Genomic DNA, 22,133 nt, shown 5'->3' on the forward strand with positions numbered 1-22,133 from the left:
TATTTTAGGCATAAACCAGCTTGTTAGTATAACCACTGTAAGCTAGATTCTAACTTCCTCAAATGAAAAAAACACCCAAAGTTTCTGCTTGTTGATAACAACTACGAACATTAGCTCTGATCATCATAAATGCCGTGATATACATTTATCATGTTTATAAATGTTTTTCAATTTTATATAGACCGTTTCATGGTAAAATGATGCTTAAAGTCATGGCCATAACTTCTAAATATAGTAATGTCAATCATACTCAAATATAGCCTAGTAAAGATCTAAATATAGTAATGTATATTCCTATGTGATCTAAATATAGCATCATACATTGGTGAAATGTTAATACTAGTAAAATCTAAATATAGCCTAAAGATCTAAATATAGTAACATACATAATGGGACAACATGCCTATGTGATCTAAATATAGTATCATATACTAGTATTCGGTGACATCATTATGGCACATTCAGCTTTTGCTGAATAACTTCAATAACATATAAGTTGTGCATCTTTTATCTTAAAACTAAAAGAAAAGAAAAAACATGTACACAAAGAAAAAGACCTAATGGCAAGATTTAAGTAAAGCATGAAGTTTTGTCAAACTTGGTGAAACACCAAAATTTCAAGATAATGATATAATGAATAAATCAAATAAATTTTCAATTCCAATATACAAGTAAAGGAATGTACACTTTTTTATATAAATCTCCCAGATATCTTTATAATATTAAACTAGAAATGTGTCATCATGCCACGGATGCCCCCGCATGCAGCCAAAATTTCAAATGTTATAATATTTAGTTCCAAATTTGTTTGCACAAATTATTTTTTTCATTCTAAGTTCAAAGCCCTTAAAACTTTTCAATGTTAACACAAACCATTTTTATACAATGTTCAAGGCACTGAAATTATTCAGTCTTAACCTTTTAAAAATAGCATATTGCATATTTGTAGCCAACAAAATGGCTATATACATTTCCACAAAAGTATGAGTGCTGAAACTGAAAGTTCAAAATTTTTCCAACATTCAGGAAAGATAAGTTTGTCTAAAATCATTGAACCACGACCAAATTCAAACTTAAACTGCTTATTCCTAAGATGTATCTATATTATTTTCAAAGTGAAAGGGACATAACTCTGCCAAAAAATCATCGAACCATGACCAAATTCCAACTTGACCTGCGCATTCCTTTGACATATCCATATGTCAATTTTGAGTTGAATATGTAACACTGTTGGGTTGATAATGAACAGAAACTGTAAATTTCATATCATTTTCAAAGTGAAAGGGGCATTACTCTGCCAAAAATCATTGAACCATGACCAGATTCGAACTTGGTCTGTGCATTCCAAAAACATATCCATATGTCAAATTTGAGTTGAATGTGTAATATTGTTGGGGAGATAATAAACGGAAACTGAAAATTTCATATTATTTTTAAAGTGAAAGGGAAATAACTCTGCCAAAAATCATCGAACCATGACCAAATTTTAACTTGACCTGCGCATTCCTTTGACGTATCAATATGTCAAATTTGAGTTGAATGTTTAATACTGTTGGGGAGATAATAAACAGAAACTGAAAATTTCATATTATTTTCAAAGTAAAAGGGGCATAACTCTGCCAAAAATCATTGAACCATGACCAAATTTGAACTTGACCTGCGCATTCCTTTGACGTATCCATATGTCAAGTTTGAGTTGAATGTGTTGTACCATTGGGGAGTTAATGAACGGAAACTGAAAATTTCATATTGTTTTCAAAGTAAAAGGGGCATAACTCTACCAAAAATCATCGAACCATGACCAAATTTGAACTTGACCTGTATTTTCTAATGACATATTAATATGTCAAGTTTGAGTTGAATGTGTTGTACCGTTGGGGAGATAATGAACGGAAACTGAAAATTTCATATTATTTTCAAAGTAAAAGGGGCATAACTCTGCCAAAAATCATCGAACCATGACCAATTTCGAACTTGACCTGTATTTTCTCATGACATATCCATATGTCAATTTTGAATTGAATGTTTTGAATCGTTTGGGAGATTATGAACGGAAACTGAAAATTTCATATTATTTTCAATGTAAAAGGGGCATAACTCTGCCAAAAATCATCGAACCATGACCAATTTCAAACTTGACCTGTATTTTCTCATGACATATCCATATGTCAAATTTGAGTTCAATATGTGCAAGGGTTATTAAGATAATGAACGGAAACTGATGATGACGGAAGGACGGAAGGACGGAAGGACGGAATGACGGAATGACGGAACAGGGTAACACTATATGCCCCTGCCATTATATGGCGGGGGCATAAGAAATCATATTATACTATATGTGTGCCTTAAATATAACATGTAATGACAATTTATTCTGTGATTGGTTTATTAAATTATAAATATATGATAAAAAGAGCATGCTTATGCATCAAAATCAACCAAGCTGGTGACATACAGAGCCAATATATATTTTCAATATTAAATAAAATCCTGGAATATAGATTTTCCCTTAAAATTTATATTGAAAAAATTGGGACTGTAACTCAGAATGTGCATAAATAAAGGAGACCTTTTTCTAAACTTCTGAAAAATCAATTAACAAAGATTTGAATATTTAGGTCACAATGATATACAGTCATAGCTCGATGAACTTCAACAAAATGTCTAAACAGACTGCATTGTACCCTTAATGTATATCAAACTAAGTTTTTGTTTTTTTTCTTTTCTTTTCTGGTTGGCTTTTAAGTCCCACCAACACAGTATAGGTCATCTGGACCTTAGATGCCAATCTGTCCATTATTTCAGGCACAAACAGGCACCTGAGTAGAACCACCAACGTTCTTTAGGCTGGCTGCATATCTTCCTCACATTAAAGAATCAGATTCAAACCCAAAGTGCTGAGGAGCAATTGGTTTGAAGTCAAAGATCTTAACCACTCTGCCACAGACACCCCTGATATCAGAATAAGTGGTTTGTCATTTGTAGAATAACTTCCCATGTACTGACCTCATTATAAATGGCACATATTAAAGAATTAGGCAATTTACAAATGCAACTATGTATATCAAAAGACATCTAAAGCACTTTAGAATATAAATAAATTAACTATTTGAGCCACGTCACCACAAAACCAACATAATGGGTTTGCGACCAGCATGGATCCAGACCAGCCTGCGCCTTCGCACAGTCTGATCAGGATCCATGCTGTTCGCTATCAGTTTCTCTACTTGTAATAGGGTTTGTAAGCGAACAGCATGGATCCAGATCGGACTGTGCTGGCCGGAAACCCATTATGTTGGTTTTGTCATGACGCGGCTAAATTAACTACAGTCAAGACTGTCATATGCGACTTTCCAAGGGATCTTCAGAAAAAGGTCACATATGACAGGGAGTCTCTTAATACAGTCTCAAAGAAGTCTCAAAGAAAATTAAATTTAAATACCATCTATCTGTCTATATACCATTGTGACTTAACATACATAACTGTGTGAAGGAATAATATCTAACCAATTGCAAATAAACATGGGTATTCGTAAATTTTTTATGTAAATAAAATAAGAATCTATGTAAAACAAATAAATATTAGCATGTATATCACATAAAATTTAATTTTATTTTTTGTAATAAGATTTAAATTGAATCTTTATGGTATAAATTAACTGGAATTTGATGCATTCAAATCCATACTTGTAAAAGTTAAACATACTCTATCCATATCCAAATCTTTTTCTGGTTTGGTATCAATATTTTTTCAGTATTAATTATGCAGCAATAGAAAGGTAAATTAAAAAAAATGCTGCCTAAAATATCTTCCGTTGGCACTCTATAATTAAAAAAAAATCTGACACAAGCTTAATCCAGTTTACTGAGGTCACATTACACACACATCGACTGCAGAACAGACGCTTAGTGACGTCACTCGATACCTGTATACATGTTAACTGTGTAATTGAGACAGAGGTGTGTAGACTTTGTTTGCTACTGGATTATAATTGGACTTAATTATTTTGGCCCTCTGGGTGTTAAAATATGTATTATTTATCTGTTTAACGGACAATTAAAAGGTGTGAAAGTCGTTTAAATCAGACAAAACATTGCATTGGGACCAGACAATTAGGGTCGCTTGTCACATATGACAGGGAGTCGTTTAATTCAGACCATTTATATAGGAAAATACGTTGGGAGTACTGAAACAAGGTCGGATAAGACAGGGAGTCGTTTAAATCAGGGGGTCGCTAAGGCAGTCTCGACTGTATTTCAATTATAACTTTAGTGACAATTTGTGAGTGAACATGTACATGAGTTATCTACATACTGATTTGACAATGTATATAATCATTATTACTAAATTCATGAAAAAATGTGTTTAAAGCAGCATGCCTCCAGATTCATGCTAGTTTTCATGAAAAATTTGAAAAATGTATTTAAAATAAAATATTGTTAAGTAAGCAAAGGTTGCAAATTTACACATTACAAACAGCATTCACAACTCATGTAAATTATCAAAATGAGGTCAAAATATTTAAAAATAGCCTTTATTGCATTAGTAACACAGTAGGACTGTGGTTTTAAATACAGAAATATCATTTATTGCACATAACATGTAAATTATTACTTAATTCTTGGATCTTTTTACTTTTCCAAAAACCTGTGTTCACCTCTCTCAGGCTTGATTTTATTGCAATATTTTGGCTCATCTGGAAACATGCTGCTTTAAAAACAAATGTTGGGGAATAAATAAGTGATATTAAACATTCAATGCTTATCAAAATTGTTTACAGATGCTAACTTTATACATGACAATTATACTAGTAGTGCTTTACTATCTATAGAATTAATGCATGATATCATATAAATAGAAATACATAACACAGACATTCTTATTTTAGCCCTATAGATTTAACATAAAAAAATCTGTTAAAATGATTAATTTAAAAAAAAAATGATTAAAGTCTTTATGTTTTGTCATGTATTTCATTTGACATAAGTTATTAATGATTTAATTTAACACCACAAACACACAGAAAGATTTCATTCCCATTCAGCTGTTTTCTGTTGTTACAGTCTCCACCATTTTTTTCTTTTCCAGAATGGTTCACTGTTTCTTTCATTCAGATCAATCACTTTCACTACCATTTATTGAGACCCAGTCTGTGTCTGGCAGCATTTCATGCTTGATGGCGAAACCAATGATAGCCAGGTGACAGAAAACGTACTGATCCGGCATTTGTATGCTAAATGCTCGCTGGGAGCGTATTTTACGCACTGTTTCACGTATATTTATTGTGTTTATGTGCACAAGTCTATGTAGGCTTATATCTGTGCATATAAATGTACCTGAGAAAAATGAAATAACAAATAGATAATTATTAAGGTGAAAACTGATAAGTACATAAGACTGGCCTAAAATAGGTAATTCTTTTTAATAATCTTAGATGAATAATGCAATGAACTCTCTATATGTCTGCTATATGGTAAAGTGATTTTTAAGATTGGACACAAGCTAGCAATTATTTCATTACCTGTAAATGCATACCTTTTGAAAAAACATCAGCCACTAACATTTAGATAATACAAGAATTTGTAACAGAGTTACCAACGTCCCCCGCCCCGGGAGTTTTATATGAAGCATAAAATTGTGCTATTTCAAAAGATTGAGGTATGGATCTCAGGACATTCAGTCCAAAATTATGATCAATGCAAGATCTGCAAATGTAACAATAAATTTGTTAAAAAAATAAAATGAAACACGGAATTTAAAAATCTATCATGTTAAGCTTTGACCTCTAAGTGTGAACTTGACCTTGGAGGTAGGGGAGCAGGTGTTGTGCATGACATAACGTCTTATTATTGTGACTATTTGTGCCAAGTTATTTCAAAATCCCTTGAACTATGAAGAAGTTCTAGATTCAACACAAAATATACCCTATAACAGACTATGTTAATTTTTGACCTCTAAGTGTGACCTTGACCTTGGAGGTAGGGATGCAGGTGTTGCTCATGACACATCCTCTTATTATAGTAACTATTTGTGCGAAGTATTTTCACAATCCTTTAATCTATGAAAAAATTATAGACCTGACACAAAATATACCCTGTAACAGACTATGTAAGTATTTGACCTCCAAGTGTGACCTTGACCTTGGAGGTAGGTGACTGGTTTTTGCGCATGACACATCGTCTGATTATTGTGAACAATTATGGCAAGTATTTACAAAATCCCTTCATAGATAAGAAAGTTATGGACCGGACACGACATATACCCTCAAATAGACAATGTTGACCTTGAATGAACAAGTACGACCTTGACCCTGAAGGTACAGGTCTGGTTGTTGCGCATGACACATCGTCTTATTATAACAAACATTTGTGCCAAGTTATCTCAAATTCCTTTGATAAATGACAAAGTTATGGACCGGACACGAAATATACCCTGTAACAGACTATGTTAATATTTGACCTCCAAGTGTGACCTTGACCTTGAAGGTAAGTGACTGCTTTTTCCGCATGACACATCGTCTGATAATTGTGAACAATTATGGCAAGTATTTACAAAATCCCTTCATAGATAAGAAAGTTATGGACCGGACACGAAATATACCCTGTAACAGACTATGTTTAATATTTGACCTCCAAGTGTCACCTTGACCTTGAAGGTAGGTGACTGGTTTTTGCGCATGACACATCGTCTGATTATTGTGAACAATTATGGCAAGTATTTACAAAATCCCTTCATAGATAAGAAAGTTATGGACCGGACACGACATATACCCTCAAATAGGCAATTTTGACCTTGAATGAGCAAGTGTGACCTTGACCCTGGAGGTAGGGGTCAGGTTGTTGCGCATGACACATCGTCTTATTATAATAAACATTTGTGCCAAGTTATCTCAAATTCCTTTCATAAATGACAAAGTTATGGACCGGACACGAAAGTGTGACGGACGGACAGACGGACGGACGGACAGACGGACGGAGCCTATTTCTATATCCCCCTTTTTTCTTTGAAAAGGCGGGGACAATTATATAAGAATTAAACATTACAATTACATAGCTTAATCAATTTAAATTCACCAAAAGAAAAAGCCACTCATTCTGCTGTCATCAGTAAACTACTACTCTGTGTTCAATACCCTAACAGCAAAGAAACAAAAATATGAACTGTATACAGTTCTGTTACTATACCTGTTCTACCAATGCCTGCACTACAATGTACCACCATGGGTGGTCCGTTGGGATGACCGTTCCACGCCGGCTCGAGTAATCTCATGGAATCTGCCTGACAGGCTCGTACCCGTAACAAAAAGTCGAGGAAACCCTCAGCTGGGGGGATACCATAATCAGGCCAACTGGTGAACTGTAAATGCTTAACTTGTCTAGCTTGACCAGTCTGTAAATATAAGTAGTTTAAATGAAATAGAGTATTATTAGACTTGATTGAGTCTGCACATGAGGGATAATGAATAAGTGCAACATCCCTCACGCCCCCTAGTTTAAACCTATTCTGGTGTGTATAGACATGTTGTTCTACAACCCTTCCTTGTTTATTTAGTTTAAAATATAGAAATGAAGAAAATTCTGTAACATGAATATTAATGGACATTATTCAGTTTTAAGTTTGTATAAAACATATCACGATTCCTGAGCTATTGAAGAGAAAAAAAATAAAATGATGTTTTCTTTAACAAGATGTAGTTTAAGTAATGGAACCAAAATTTTAACATTAAAACAGTTTATCGCAATTTAATTTTATATGATATTTTTCATCAAAGTCACATCTATACCACAGCTTCAGAGAGAAACATTATTATCTGAGCGGCGCCATGACAAAACCAACATAGTAAGTTTGCGACCAGCATGGATCCCGATCAGCCTGCGCATCTGCGCAGTCTGATCAGGTTTCATGCTGTTCGCTTACAAACACTATTACAAGTAGAGAAACTGATAGCGAACAGCATGGATCCTGATCAATCTGTGCAGATGAGCAGGCTGGTCTGGATCCATGATGGTCGCAAACACACTATGTTGGTTTTGTCATGGTGCAGCTCATTAATCATAACGGCACAAGTAGATAATTAATACTTACAAGTGTATTATGTAGTGTCAGACTGGTTATAGTGTAATCTCTGTTATGTTCCATCCCCCTGTTGGTAACGATAAACTCATCCATTCTTTCCTCAGTGTCCTCGTCTAGTGGCCAGTACTGACCGCACTTAACACGTCCTTTCTCCATTGTCCTGAATTAACCATCAAAATAATGACTGTACATGAACATTATAACCTTTTAAATTTTTCAACCTGTACAGAGCATTAATCCACTGAGAGAGGAAGAATTTTCCATTTTAAATTTCAGAAATGGTCATTACTTTACAAGTGTTAAATGTATAATATGTGTGCAAATACATTTTTGTCACAGCAAAAATGTTTTACTCTCATCAAAACTTTTAAAAATGGAAATGATATAAATATGAATAAACCAATTAAAGAACTGCATGTGAAAGTTGTTTAAATGATGACAAAAGCTAATCTTGTTTTGGTAAAAAACATTTACTAATCCAGGATAATACGTATTAGGATACAAGTGTACAGTGGAAGCAATTTATTAACATTTATCACTTTATAATTTATAAATTATAATGCACACAACATTTTCTAATTACAAATGCCTTTTTTTTCCAAGTACAAATGACTGGTCATAACTACTATTTCCTATGAAACTTACTTGGTTGTCATGACTATAGTCACACATTGTGACATCCAAACCATACGCCAAAAATCACCAAATGTTTTTGAAAACGGTCCTGAAAACAGTTAGTAAGAAAAACAAGTTCATTTATAAACTATAACAAATTTTCCAAACAAAAATAATATGAGCATTCATGTTTGAGGAATTTCATTGAGAATTCATGTGTATGCAATTTCTTTGAGCATTTATGTTTGATCAATTTCTGTGAACATTCATGTTTGATCTATGTCTTTGATCATGCATACTTGATCAATTTCTTTAAGAATGCATGTTTGATCAATTTCTTTGAGCATTCATGTTTGAGCATTTTCATTGAGAACTCATGTTTATGCCATATCTTAGAGAATGCATGTTTGATCAATTTCTTTGAGCATTCATGTTTGATCAATATCTTTGAGCATTCATGTTTGATCAATATCTTTGAGTATTCATGTTTGATCAATTTCTTTGAGTATTCATGTTTGATCAATTTCTTTGAGCATTCATGTTTGATCAATATCTTTGAGCATTCATGTTTGATCAATTTCTTTGAGCATTCATGTTTGATCAATTTCTTTGAGCATTCATGTTTGATCAATATCTTTGAGCATTCATGTTTGATCAATATCTTTGAGTTTCCCATTTGAAATATTTCTTTTTTGCTCACAAGTGTATATGTTAGAGAAGGAACCACTGTTTTCTTGCCTAATGTATTTCAAACAAAAGCCTGAATACTCTTATTGATATACTACAATGTTTTTTTAAATGGAAGAATACAACTATTGGAAACACTACACTACACTTTTATTGTAATTTGAATATTCAAACAAGTCAATCTCCTACATATTATTAAAGAAAGAAAATACAACAATCAGTGTATTTTTCGCCTTTTTTTAAAAAAAAAGGTTGGTTAACAGACTTGTTCCAAATGATGGCAAAATTAACAAATTGGGTATTGTAGCAGTTTTTTTCTGTGAACTTTAGCTTAATTTCTCATTTGGAGTATCCAAAACAATTTCAAATACAGAGAAGAAAACTGACATTTAGCAAATAATTTATGTCCCATAGAAAATACTGGTTTGTGGAGAAAAGTTCATCCTCTCACCTTGTGTGGAAATGTAGGCTCGTTTCTGCATGTACCCATCGACATAGTTGGCATTGATATAATCTGAGGAGGGGTCATCTTCTGTCTGAGGCAAGGTAACTCTTGTCTGATCATAACATAATACATCAGAGTAACGGTTCTTTGGGAGATTGTGCTTAGCTCTGTTTAAAAAAAAGAAAGCAAAGTTACTATTGTATAATCGTACAAAATACATCACAATAATTGTTTTTTGATCAAACAGCACTTTACTCTGCACAAATCAAGAAAGGTAACCCTTGTATTATTAAAATAAAGTTTAGCAGAGTATCAGTTCTTGGGGGCTGATTGTGAAATTTACTAAAAACTTTGTCTCACATCTCAGTTGCTACCAATGTTTTAACATCAAGAGCTACCCTATAATATCTCATCCTTTGGCATTATTTTAGTCCACATTAAAAGTGACCGCTATAAATTCCACACCTGCTTGACAGGATTGTTGGCCAAAGAGCCATCGAACATACACCCACCCTGTAAAATTTACCTAGGTAAATTCATGACTTTTTTTATGGTTCAAGAAACTTCTATAATTCGTCAACTGTATTTGAGAAGGTAATTTTTTGTTTGTCTTGGAAAATATTACAGGATAGATTTTGTCAGGTGGGCTTTGTCTGTCTCTAGCTTGACATGTAATGCAAACTCTTTACCCACCACAACCCAAATTGATTAGCCTTTGCCACCAGTATAGAACCAGGCTGGTCTGCACTTCTGTACAGACTGACCAAACACTATACTAATGGTTTCTTAATTTTTTTACTTTGATACTTAAATCTGTTTAACTCAAACGATTGTTCTGTAAAAAAAATCAAAACAGGGCAAATCCATTGAATAACTTCAACAGGTTAAGGGGTTGAATTAATCTGCCACACTGCATATTGCTGGCATATGCATAAAAAGACAAGCATGGATCATTCATCAGAAGATTCTTCCTGGTTGTTCATTACCATAAAACTCTTCCTTTTATGTACATTTAGTCAGCATCTTTGAATAATCAAAATTAATTACCTGTTTTACTGAAACACAATTTTCTTGGGCCTTTGCAAGCTTAACAAATAAAAAACTTAGAACTCAGAACTGTAACAGGCTTTAGATTTTGAGTGTTGGCTTTCAGTTTTTATGTTTTACTTTTAACATAATGGACTACTTCAAATTCATAGAATATACAAGTCCATCACATATATACATGTACAGTGCTGTCTAGGTAAAGATTTCAAAGGGCAGAACTAATTTACAGATATTAAATTGGAAATAACTCTGTCATTATGAAGCAAGTTTTTATATAAATCCTACATGTATATGGCTTAACTTGAGGTAAATAAGAATCTCTGATTACAAAGGTTGACTATTAAAATGAAAGTGTCACCCTTAAAAACATGACTTCCTCATATCCCAAATAAAGGAAGACTCAAGTAACAGGTTAAAATGATTCTAGATGACTACTGTGTACTTACTTTGATGCAATAAAAGTGTCTGCAGGTGCTTCTCGTCTGATTTCAGAATATTCCTCGTATAAACCTTTCTTCCCTTTTTGTTTATAGTGCGCGACTAGTTCAGCGACGGTCATTCCTCCTTCTTCTGCCATATGTATAGAGTCCTCCCATATATTAGATACTTGCGATGTTGGTCTCTTTTTGCAAGGGTTTGGAGGTGGCATTCCGTCCATATTAATGTCCATGGGATGAGATTCTGGGCTTTCCTTACCACTATTGCGACTGGAATTCTGTATATTACCCGAATCATGTCTACGCTTTGATTTACTCCGCCAACCTTCTTTTTCAACATTCACTTCCTTTTCACGTCCATTAATATCTATCAGATCATCTTTTTCACCTTCTTCGTTACTTTGTTTTTCTGATACAGTATCTTTAGAATCCTCCGATTCTAGGCCGCCATCGTTTACATGAACAAAATCTGAATTTTCACTAGAACTATGCGATACCGATTGTTTTCGAGAAACAAAATATGAGTCTAGAACCTCAAAATTAGACTGATGAATTTGAGCACACACTTGTAACCAAAGGCGATGGTTAACACTTAGGTTTCCTCCAAATTTTTGGGGAAGAGAATCACGGGGTATATGTTGGAGGAGTTGATCTTTATTAACTGTGTAAACCTGGAATAGTACAAATCTGTGTTAAAATTATGTTAACTGTGTAAACCTGGAATAGTACAAATCTGTCTTAAAATTATGTTAACAAGTAATGAGGATTATTCGCCTGAATATGGTAAAATTAAATTTACAGTGTATCATATGCATATAGAACAATATGCATATACCTAAATTCTATATCTTATAATCTAAAAACAATTATTTTTCCTCTGTGAGGAACTATTTTGTTTCCTACATCAATCACTTGAATCAAAGACAAGAGGGCCATGATGGCCCTGAGGTCGCTCACCTGTATATAGGCCCCCCCAACCCCCACCCCCCCCAAACGTTGCAGGGCCAATTTAACCAAAGGGCTTTTATTTGCACAAACTTGGTAGACACCCATAAGAAGATGATTCATGCTAAACATCTAAGCTCTAGCTCATTGGGCTATTTAAAAGAAGATTTTATTAAAGTTTTTACTATACACATATAGTTAAAAACAATGACACCCCTTGGGCCGGGCCAGTTATGACCCCAGGGTTTTTATTTGAACAAACTTTGTACACACTTACTAGAATATGTTTCATGCTTAATATCTAAACTCTAGCTATTTGGGTTTTTTCAAAGAAGATTTTAAGTTTTTGCTATACACATATAAGGAAAATCAATGACCCCGGGGCGGGGCCAATTTTGACCCCAGGTCTTTTATTTGAACAAACTTTGTAGACACTCACTAAAAGATGTTTCATGCTTAATATCTTAACTCTAGCTATTTGGGTTTTTTCAAAAAAGATTTTTTAAGTTTTTGCTATACACATATAAGGAAAATCAATAACCCCCGGGGCGGGGCCAATTTTGACCCCAGGGCTTTTATTTGAACAAACTTGGTAGACACCTATTAGAACATGTTTGATGCTAAATATCTTAACCATAGCTCTTTGAGTTCTTTAAAAGAAGACTTTTTAAGTTTTTACTATATGCATATATAGGGAAAATCAATGACCCCCAGGGGCGGGGTCAATTTTGACCCCAGGGCTTTTATTTGAACAAACTTGGTAGACACTTATTAGAACATGTTTCCTGCTAAATATCTTAGCTCTAACTCCTTTGGTTCTTTAAAAGAAGATTTTTTTAAGTTTTTACTATATGCATATAGGGAAAATCAATGACCCCCTGGGGGCGGGGCCAATTTTGACCCCAGGGCTTTTCTTTGAACAAACTTGGTAGACACCTATTAGAACATGTTTTGATGCTCAATATCTTAGCCATAGCTCTTTGAGTTCTTTAATAGAAGATTTTTTTAAGTTTCTACTATATGCATATAGGGAAAATCAATGACCCCGGGGCGGGGCCAATTTTGACCCCAGGGCTTTTATTTGAACAAACTTGGTAGACACTCACTAGAAGATGTTTCATGCCAAATATCTAAGCTCTAGCTCTTATGGTTTTTTAAAAGAAGATATTTAAAGTTTTTTCTTTCGGTTGCCATGGCAACCAGAGTTCTGCATGGAATTAAATTCTTTGAACAATTTTTAAAGGTGACCACCAAAGGAACATTCCTGTGAAGTTTGGATGAAATTGGCCTTGTGGTTTATGAGGAGATGTCATTTAAAGTAAAAGTTTACGGACGACGGACGACGGACGACGGACGGACGACGGACGCCGGACGAAAAGCGATCACAAAAGCTCACCCTGTCACTTTGTGACAGGTGAGCTAATAAAGGACAGAGAAATTGTTAAAGGTATAATTGTCTTCAATCTACTTTTAACAAAGGACTTCATGCCTAGATCCAGAGATTGGGAGTGGGGGTTAGTGGGTCATATTTTGCCAGTTGTAAAATGTACACAACATTATTTACATGTATCATGAAACTGAAATTTACCCATAACCTGATGCAGCTGAAAGTTATAAACCTTTGCCACCATTATAGAGCTAATAAGCCATTTTGCACTTTCATCCAGTCTGACACTGCTCTATACCATAAGTAGCTCAATTTTTTGTAAGGGGTGTCAAGTTTATTCGTTTAAATGGGTGCGGTCGGTTTTTAACTAACAACTGGTCCGAAAATTTAATAACCGGTAACCGAGGTTAGTATTTGACAATGAAAAGAAAAAGTTTTAAATTGATTCTTGACATTCCCTTAGTTTCTTATAACAAGATATGACAATTTGTTTGCATTTAAGTTGTACTCACCAACGTACTTTCTTCTGATCTCATCGAGTACGGTATGACACTAACGGAAAATGATCACTCCATATTTTAATTATTTTGAGTACAAAAAATGCGAACAAAATGTGATATCTTGTCATAAAGAAACAAAGTTAATGTTGAAAATCTTAGGATTTTATAAGTATGTTTAAGCAGGTTATCTGGTCTCTGTTAAAACAGTTAGCATTTTTTCTAACCATGACACCCCTAATTTTTGTAATTCGGATAAGTAAAAGTTTGTGGAGAGATAAATATATCAAACACCAGGTGGTTCTAAACCTTTTTTAAATTCAAATGAACTGTTACTTTAAATTCAAATGAACTATTCCTTTAAATGAAATGTTCCTTTACTTTCTAATGAACAGTCAACTATTCCTTTAAGTTCAAATGAACTGTTCCATATTCAAATGAACTGTTCCTTTAAATTCAGATGAACTGCTCCAAATTCAAAAGAACTGTTCCTTTTAATTTAAATGAACTGTTCCATTATGTTCAAATGAACTGTTCCAAATTCAAATGAACTGTTTCATATCATTTGAACTGTTATTTTATATTCAAATGAACTGTTCCTTTAAATTCAAATGTCGAACTACTCCTTTAAATTCTAATGAACTGTTCCTTTAAATTCAAATGAAATATCCCTTTAAATTTCAATGAACTGTTCTTTTATATTCAAATGAACTGTTCCTTTAAATTCTAATGAACTGTTCCTTTAAATTCTAATGAACTGTTCCTTTAAATTCTAATAAACTGCTCCAAATTCAAAAGAACTGTTCCAAGTTCAAAGCAGGAAAAATCTATCAAATAAATTTGACAGTTTAAATCTTTACTTTATCATCTATGGAAAAGACTTTATACTGAAATTAAGCACATATATCATTAATAATCTTCAGATGCATTAAGAGTAATACTTACTCTATCTCGTAATTTCTCTCTCACAAACAGACGTAATATCTTAAATGGAGCTTTAAACCATAGTGGTGCAGTCACTATAAGCACTTTCTTCAGTCTAGCTGGATATGCTCCCTGGAAATAAAACAAATATTGATATAAATCATGTATGTATTTAATATGTTTATCAATGTATAATAAGTTTATCAATGTATGTGTATAATATGTTTATCAATGTATGTGTATAATATGTAATCAATGTATTATATGTTTATCTATGTATGTGTATATGTTTTTCAATGTATGTGTATAATATGTTTATCAATGTATGTGTGTAATATTACATGCTTATCAATTTATGTGTATAATATGTTTATCAATTTATGTGTATAACATGTTTGCCAATGTATGTGTATATGTTTATCAATGTATGTACATAATATGTTTGCCAATGTATGTGTATAATACATGTATATATGTTTATCAATGTAAGTGTATAATATGTTTATCAATGTAATTGTATAATATGTTTATCTATTAACATCAGCCTTCTGGCGACAACTTATATTACCCACGCAACCATTGCAAAAAAAGATCAGCTAGGACCTGTGAGATATATCAGTTTCCTGTACAAACACTTACTGCTGCAAAGTTGATAAGTATGGTTATTCAAGTCTTAAAGTCATTAATTAAAACCAGTTTCAGATTTTATATCTAGTTTCAGTTTCTTAAGGAACTTATCTATGAGTAGAGCTAGTGAATAGGACGCCAATTTAACCAAACATCAAGTTATCTTTAAGGAAATTTTTTAGATAAAAATATTTCAATGTTGTTTTTTTTGTTTTGTTGGATATTAAGTTAAACCAAAGTCATTTGCCAGCTTTACTGGTGGAGAAAAAACTAGCTACCGGGATAGCTTCCTCACTTGCAAGAAGTCCCTGCAGGCAAGGATAAGTGATTTATTGTCAGAAATCTTAACCACTCAGCTACTGGGTCACCAAATTTTATGAATGGGTTCTCTAAGAATTCATCAATTTTCAAGAATGAGTGAAGGGTTTGGCAAACCAACTTCCTGTTAATACCATCCCCTTTCAGTCAAATGTAATCATACAAGAAGTAAGTGATTTTAAGTGCAATTGAATTTCATCTCAAAACAATTAACATTAAATTTCTATCCAGAATATTAATCTTATTCTAAGAATATGTCATTAATACCCCATTGGGCCCCAAATTTATACAACTTTTTTGTTTTTTGGTGTCCTGTTACAGCTTCTAACAGTTACTCGTTAAGTATTTTGTATGGAAGTTAAAATAACACTTTGTTTGTATTTTGATACTTTTGTAACAAAGTATTTTACATTTAGCGCTACTTTGTTCCGGCAATAATCGCTGTATGTATAAGTAGTGTCATGGTCAGCAAAAAAGCTAAACGTTGAACTTTTAAAACGGCAACCTAAAAACCATGTTAAACGTTTAACCGACCGTACTAAAAAAATTCTTAGATTTTCAGCATTGATTTTGTTTGTTTATGATTAGATATAACATTCTTGTTGAGTTTTCTAGTACTCAAATTGATAACAATACATATCCAATTATGGATTAACTTATTTTAGTAGGGCTGTACCATTCGGGTTCAGATTACATGTAATCGGTTAAAAAATACAATGTTGAGTACAATTTAAATACAAACAAAATGTCATATCTTGTTATAAAATCAAGGTAAGGTTTAGAATCAATTTAAAACTTTTTAGGCTGTTTGTCTAATACTTACCCCAGTTTTCGTTAATTAAATTTTCTAACTGTTTTTTTTGTGCTAAAAATCGACTGTACCTGTTTAAATGGATAAACGTTACACCCCAAGTATGTATTATCAAACTAAAATAAAACACATATCTGCCCTAAGTTGTTGATGAGAGTTGGTGATAAGGTCACCACATTTGTACTGATTAAATAAACTTCACAGATTATGACAATGTTTTTATATTGTTTTTTTTTTCTGTCTCTTTAGTTAGGTTTTAAGTTACTCCAACACTTGTAAAGTTATATGGCAACTTTTCAGCTTTAAATTTGGACAGAAGGCGTCAGATGCTCCTCTATGCATTACCTTACGATCCAAGCAAGCATCTGAGTATATGTAGATCCACCAACCTTCTAAGACCAAGCTGTCAAGCTTCCTCACAAAAGTCCCTGGTAAAATTTAACCCACAGAAGCTAGGGACAATTGGTTTGAAACAAAGGACCATAAATAACCAATTGGTCACAGAGGTCCCACACTGATAAATGAAGACAAAACTTGTCAATATACTCTGATGGAGCATAATAATCATTGATTCTGCTGCCTACTGTCTATTTATATAGAGAGATTTATCTAAACTTTATATTAATTAAATTGATAATGAAAGTATGTATGTTGAAGACATACCTTAAGCATGTTGAGAATTTTAATGCTAAGATCGTAATCAAAGTTGCTGTATTTGGATTCTGACATATCATATATAAACACTATCCCGTGACGCTGGGTCTCTCGACTGTAATTAAAATAAAGAATAATATGTTTTAAATGTAGTAATTTGATTTTAAAATCTCTTTAACTATCATAAGGTAATTCATAATAAATAGAAAAAGATAAGTAGTTAACAGCAAATTCTTAAAATTCCCTTTAATATACCAACCAGCGTTTTTTTGCTGGACAGACTTCTTCAGGATACATAAATAAATAATAAACTGGAAATTATGTCAACGTCACATGACGTCAATAGCAATGGTGTCAAAACATAACAAATAGTTTGGCGTAATAATCATAGACAAGATCAATTTGATGCATTTTACTAGAGATACTGCCCTAATTCATAGAAATTCTAGCATATAAACATGTTCAGCAACCTAAATCATTAAAGCTGAATGCCTCCAGATGAGCAAAAATATTTTAATAAAATTAAAGTTGAGAAAATTGGACTAAGATTTTAAGAAAAGTAAAACAAAACAAGATTCAAGTAAAAATTTACATACATGTATATTGTGTCGTTAAGGACTGATTTTGCAGTATTTATAACCATATTTCTACTGCGTTACTAATGCAGTAAGGGCTATTTTTGCTTATTTCGTCCTCATTTTGGTGGGTTATTTTCGTGGATTGCAAGTGCTGTTTGCAATGTGTAATTTATTTTCTTTGTTCACTTCACAATATTTTACTTTTAAATACATTTTTAAAATTTTCATCTGGAGGCATTATGCTTTAAATGATAACAAAAAGTTTACAAACTAGATGTATAGTACAATCTTTAAAGAGTAATTAAAGATGTTGTGGGTTTTTTCCCACACCATATTCAATCTGAAATAGCTCATAACTTTTATAATCAAGGTCATAGCATAAAAATGCTGTATACTGATAAAGAGATAGATAAAATTACATTTTAGATAGATAATTTGACCAATAATGTGTTAATGTGCTATGAAACTAACAAAAAAAATCATTTTAGATAATTTCAAATTTTTTATAACAATTTACTTCCTTGTGAGCTATACATAGATAATGATATATATTACTCATCATATGATAACTAGCTCATACCAATTGTTATTATTCGTTATTCTATATACAGAATAACCCTGCAAAGCAAGACCACTTGATGTTCTTTCAAAAGGTGGTCTTAATAATAATGGTGTGGTCCTTTCTTTAAAGGGTTAGAGTGTCGTTCAAACTATGTTCGTTTTCTTAGTTAAGACATTGCTTAACAAATACATTAACGAGTAAGTATAAGTGTAAAACATAAATGCCCTGTAAGTTAAAACATAAGAAATTTCAAATCTGTGTAGAAATTTTGTAAACTTTAAACATTTTACATGGTAGTTTAGTAATTTAGGGCTTGAAGTCATACTTCAAATTATCCAAATCAGCAATCATCCAGAGTATGATCTGTGCATGTATATAAGCTCTAGAGCTAATAGAATTAAAATTTACACCTAAGATTAAAGTTTTCTGCAGAGAGATGAACAAGTAAATCAACAGACAGGCAGGACCCTGATCAATCAATCAATCAATGCATAGAAAAATCTTTGAAATGTGATAAGTCAATACTCAGGCATAGGAATAATCTTTGAAGCGTGCATACAAGTAACCTACCTCTCTAAAGCAGCATCAAGCAGATAAACAAGTGCCTTGAGGACCACCTGGTGTGTTGTGTCCGTGGGACTGTGATATTTTGCTGTAAATAATGCTATACCCGCACCGTGACTGTCTCTCCCAGACTAAATATTCAAAAACATCGTCACATTATATATATTTCAATAAATTTGTACTTGATACAAGAGTTAACTTCACAAATCTTTCAGTTATTACTATTATATTAAAAACAATGTCAAAAATTAGCATATTTTCACTCAAATAACCCACTAAAGATGAAAATTCGAGAAATTTATTTGCAGTTTTATGATCAAATTTAATGAATCTTACCAAAACTGTAAATTTTCCCGTAGTTAGTTCTTTCTGCAAATTTGGATCACTAAAGTCTATATCTTGTAGTTCTTCTTTAGTTCTCATCTCCTATAAATAAAACACTTATTAGTATATTTACCCTAAAAGACCAAATATGGTAGAGACTGAGCAAATGCAATATATGGTATTAGTAATTAATATAAAACAAGAGCTGTCAGTAGGACAGCATGCCCGACTATTCTCAGTGCTCGATAGCTAAACAAAGGCCTGGATAATGTAGAATTTTTTAAGTTTAAACAGGTCTATAATTCTGTCAAACTTCATTTATGAATTATAGGCCTTAGACAGTGACCTCTTATTATGCTTTCAAATCAAAGTGTAAAGCTACAACTGATTCCTTTCAGTAGACTTGGAGATACCAACTTGCAAGCATTGACTAAAACAAAGTGTGATGTTGATGACAACGCAGGTTGAGTACAATAGCTCTCCCTATTCGTCGAATAGTCAAGCTAACAAGGCACTGGTTCAGACATCTTGTAATTAAAACAAAATACATGTATATACAGTAAATTAATATATATTGTAAAATTGCTTTAAGCTATAAAGCTTGTATTATACATGTATACACATAAATGGTTTCTACTAGAGGTCACTAAGTTAAGTAAGTTTATAACTTAATTGAACAACTTTTTGCATGAAATGTTATAATTTGAATACAATATGCATGTAGCTTTAACTCCTTAAAAAATGTTGTGTCACTGTGAAATGCAACTTAGGTCACACAGCCACTGTACTAAAACAAAACTGTCAGACAGGTTCAAGTGATTAATCATTACTTTAAGTGTGACAAATTATCAAGGAAAATTATTGTTTATATAATAATGTCCTCATTAAAATGATCAGTAACTTAAGTATGTATAAGTAATAGGAAAATATTTTATTAATGGTGCAAATGAAATTTGGTATTCTTTACCAATGTAGAAAAAATTAATATCTATCATATGTTTAAAATGACACCATAGGAGCATATATTAAGTATCAGTACTTGAATTTATTTTATACTATTTTGAGTAGCTAGTGACGGAAGTAGGGATACTGATGGGGGGAAACAAGGGGGAGGGGGCGGCGGGATAAAATAACAAACCAGATAATGAATGAAATAAAATGTGAGCAGGAAGAGAATACTTGAATATAAGGAGATGTTGACAAAGTGCAAAACAATGTGAACAATTGTTTAACTTGTTCAACTCATTTCCTGATTCCTAAAGATTAGAAAATCGATCACTTTTCTTAAACTAAAGTATGTTCTTACGGCCTTCATTTCCTTATATGGTAATCAGACCAAACAATAAATATTCATACCATTTAGCCATTCAACAAAAATTACACCAAATTTATCTAGTTTGTTCTAATTTTTATTTTAAGATTAGGTTCCTGGTGTTACCATCCCCTAAACTAGCAACAGCCAAGTCCAAATTCAAAGTTGGACCATTCCATTTCATAAATATAGTGAGTTTGCCTCTGACAATTATTATCAATACCTCGTGAGATCTATACAATTCCACTGCCCGTCTATAGTCAAATTTCCTGGCCATAAGAAATTTAACAGCTGTGTTTCTCGGAAATGGTGGTTGCTGTTCATTCTGACGGTATGCGTTCACCTTCTCTGAGAATGTGTTCAATATCTGAAATAACATATATGCTTGTGTTATCATGTATGTTCTGAATAAGATAAATGCACAATTACACATCTATTGTGAAATGGCTGTTAAATTCATTACTTAAGCTGAGTTTTTATGTATTTGGTTCATAGTCTTTCTTAGATACATCATACATGTACCTCTAAAAATAAAATACAATGTCCATGTATGTACAATGGAAATACACATTTTGTATGACACTAAAACAGAATTTGTTAGATTGTTTAAAATCATGAGATGAAACAAACTGAACAAAAAATACAATCATAATTTGCTGTATAATATATATTTTAAGCCATTAAGCTGTTTTTCACTGCCAATCAATTTATTAATTAATTAATTAGTAATATATTTCAAGAGAATGACTACAATAATGGTGACTGGCCAATAGTTGATAATGAAAAAATGTTTTGGACTGTATGTAAAAATGTACATAAATTATCAAAAGACTGCCCGACTCTTTAAAAAAAAAAAAGAATGTTACTGATAAATTCCTAACAATATTTACAGAAATGCCTGTGCAGTCACATGGATTACTGATTATTTTTGCATTTAACAGTAAATATCAATTGAACACAAGTATGGTAAAATGTAAAGTTATTTTGACTTGTGCACTCACCATTTACACTTGGATGGGCATAAATTAATGTCACTTAAAGAGTAATTTTTTGAAAAGCTTATTGGATAAAACTTGATATTAAATTTTGTGCTTCCATCATAACTATCAATAAAAAAAAAGTTCAAAGGTAAGCCACTTCCGATGATGTTAGATGATACTATGAGTGCTTTTCTAGGGCAAATTCAGCCCCATTCCACTCCTCAAAAAAAAAAGTATTTTTTTTCCCTATAGCTGAAAATAAATTTCCTGTAACATAAAATATCACTTATTTATAAGAGTTTACAAGAGTAGAACAAAGATTTGAAAACACAATGGTATTCC

The 22,133-nt window shown here is 32.5% G+C and overlaps 1 protein-coding gene across 1 annotated transcript; it reads right to left on the reverse strand.

The window, feature by feature from the left end:
* Positions 1-3,106: 3,106 nt before the first annotated feature.
* LOC132737972 (tyrosine-protein phosphatase non-receptor type 9-like) lies at positions 3,107-21,178 on the reverse strand (the record flags this gene model as incomplete). Its single annotated transcript, XM_060725368.1, is given in 11 exon segments — positions 3,107-5,337; positions 7,186-7,390; positions 8,087-8,237; positions 8,723-8,801; positions 9,831-9,991; positions 11,318-11,979; positions 15,083-15,193; positions 17,481-17,586; positions 19,182-19,306; positions 19,512-19,601; positions 21,035-21,178. Coding segments are annotated over 11 exon segments (2,055 nt in total), but the record flags the coding sequence as incomplete, so codon positions are not given.
* Between the last annotated feature and the right edge of the window lie 955 nt (positions 21,179-22,133).

This window comes from Ruditapes philippinarum, unplaced genomic scaffold (genome assembly GCF_026571515.1).
Source record: "Ruditapes philippinarum isolate M1 unplaced genomic scaffold, ASM2657151v2 ctg9163_1_1_1_1, whole genome shotgun sequence".
Lineage (NCBI taxonomy): Eukaryota > Metazoa > Mollusca > Bivalvia > Venerida > Veneridae > Ruditapes > Ruditapes philippinarum.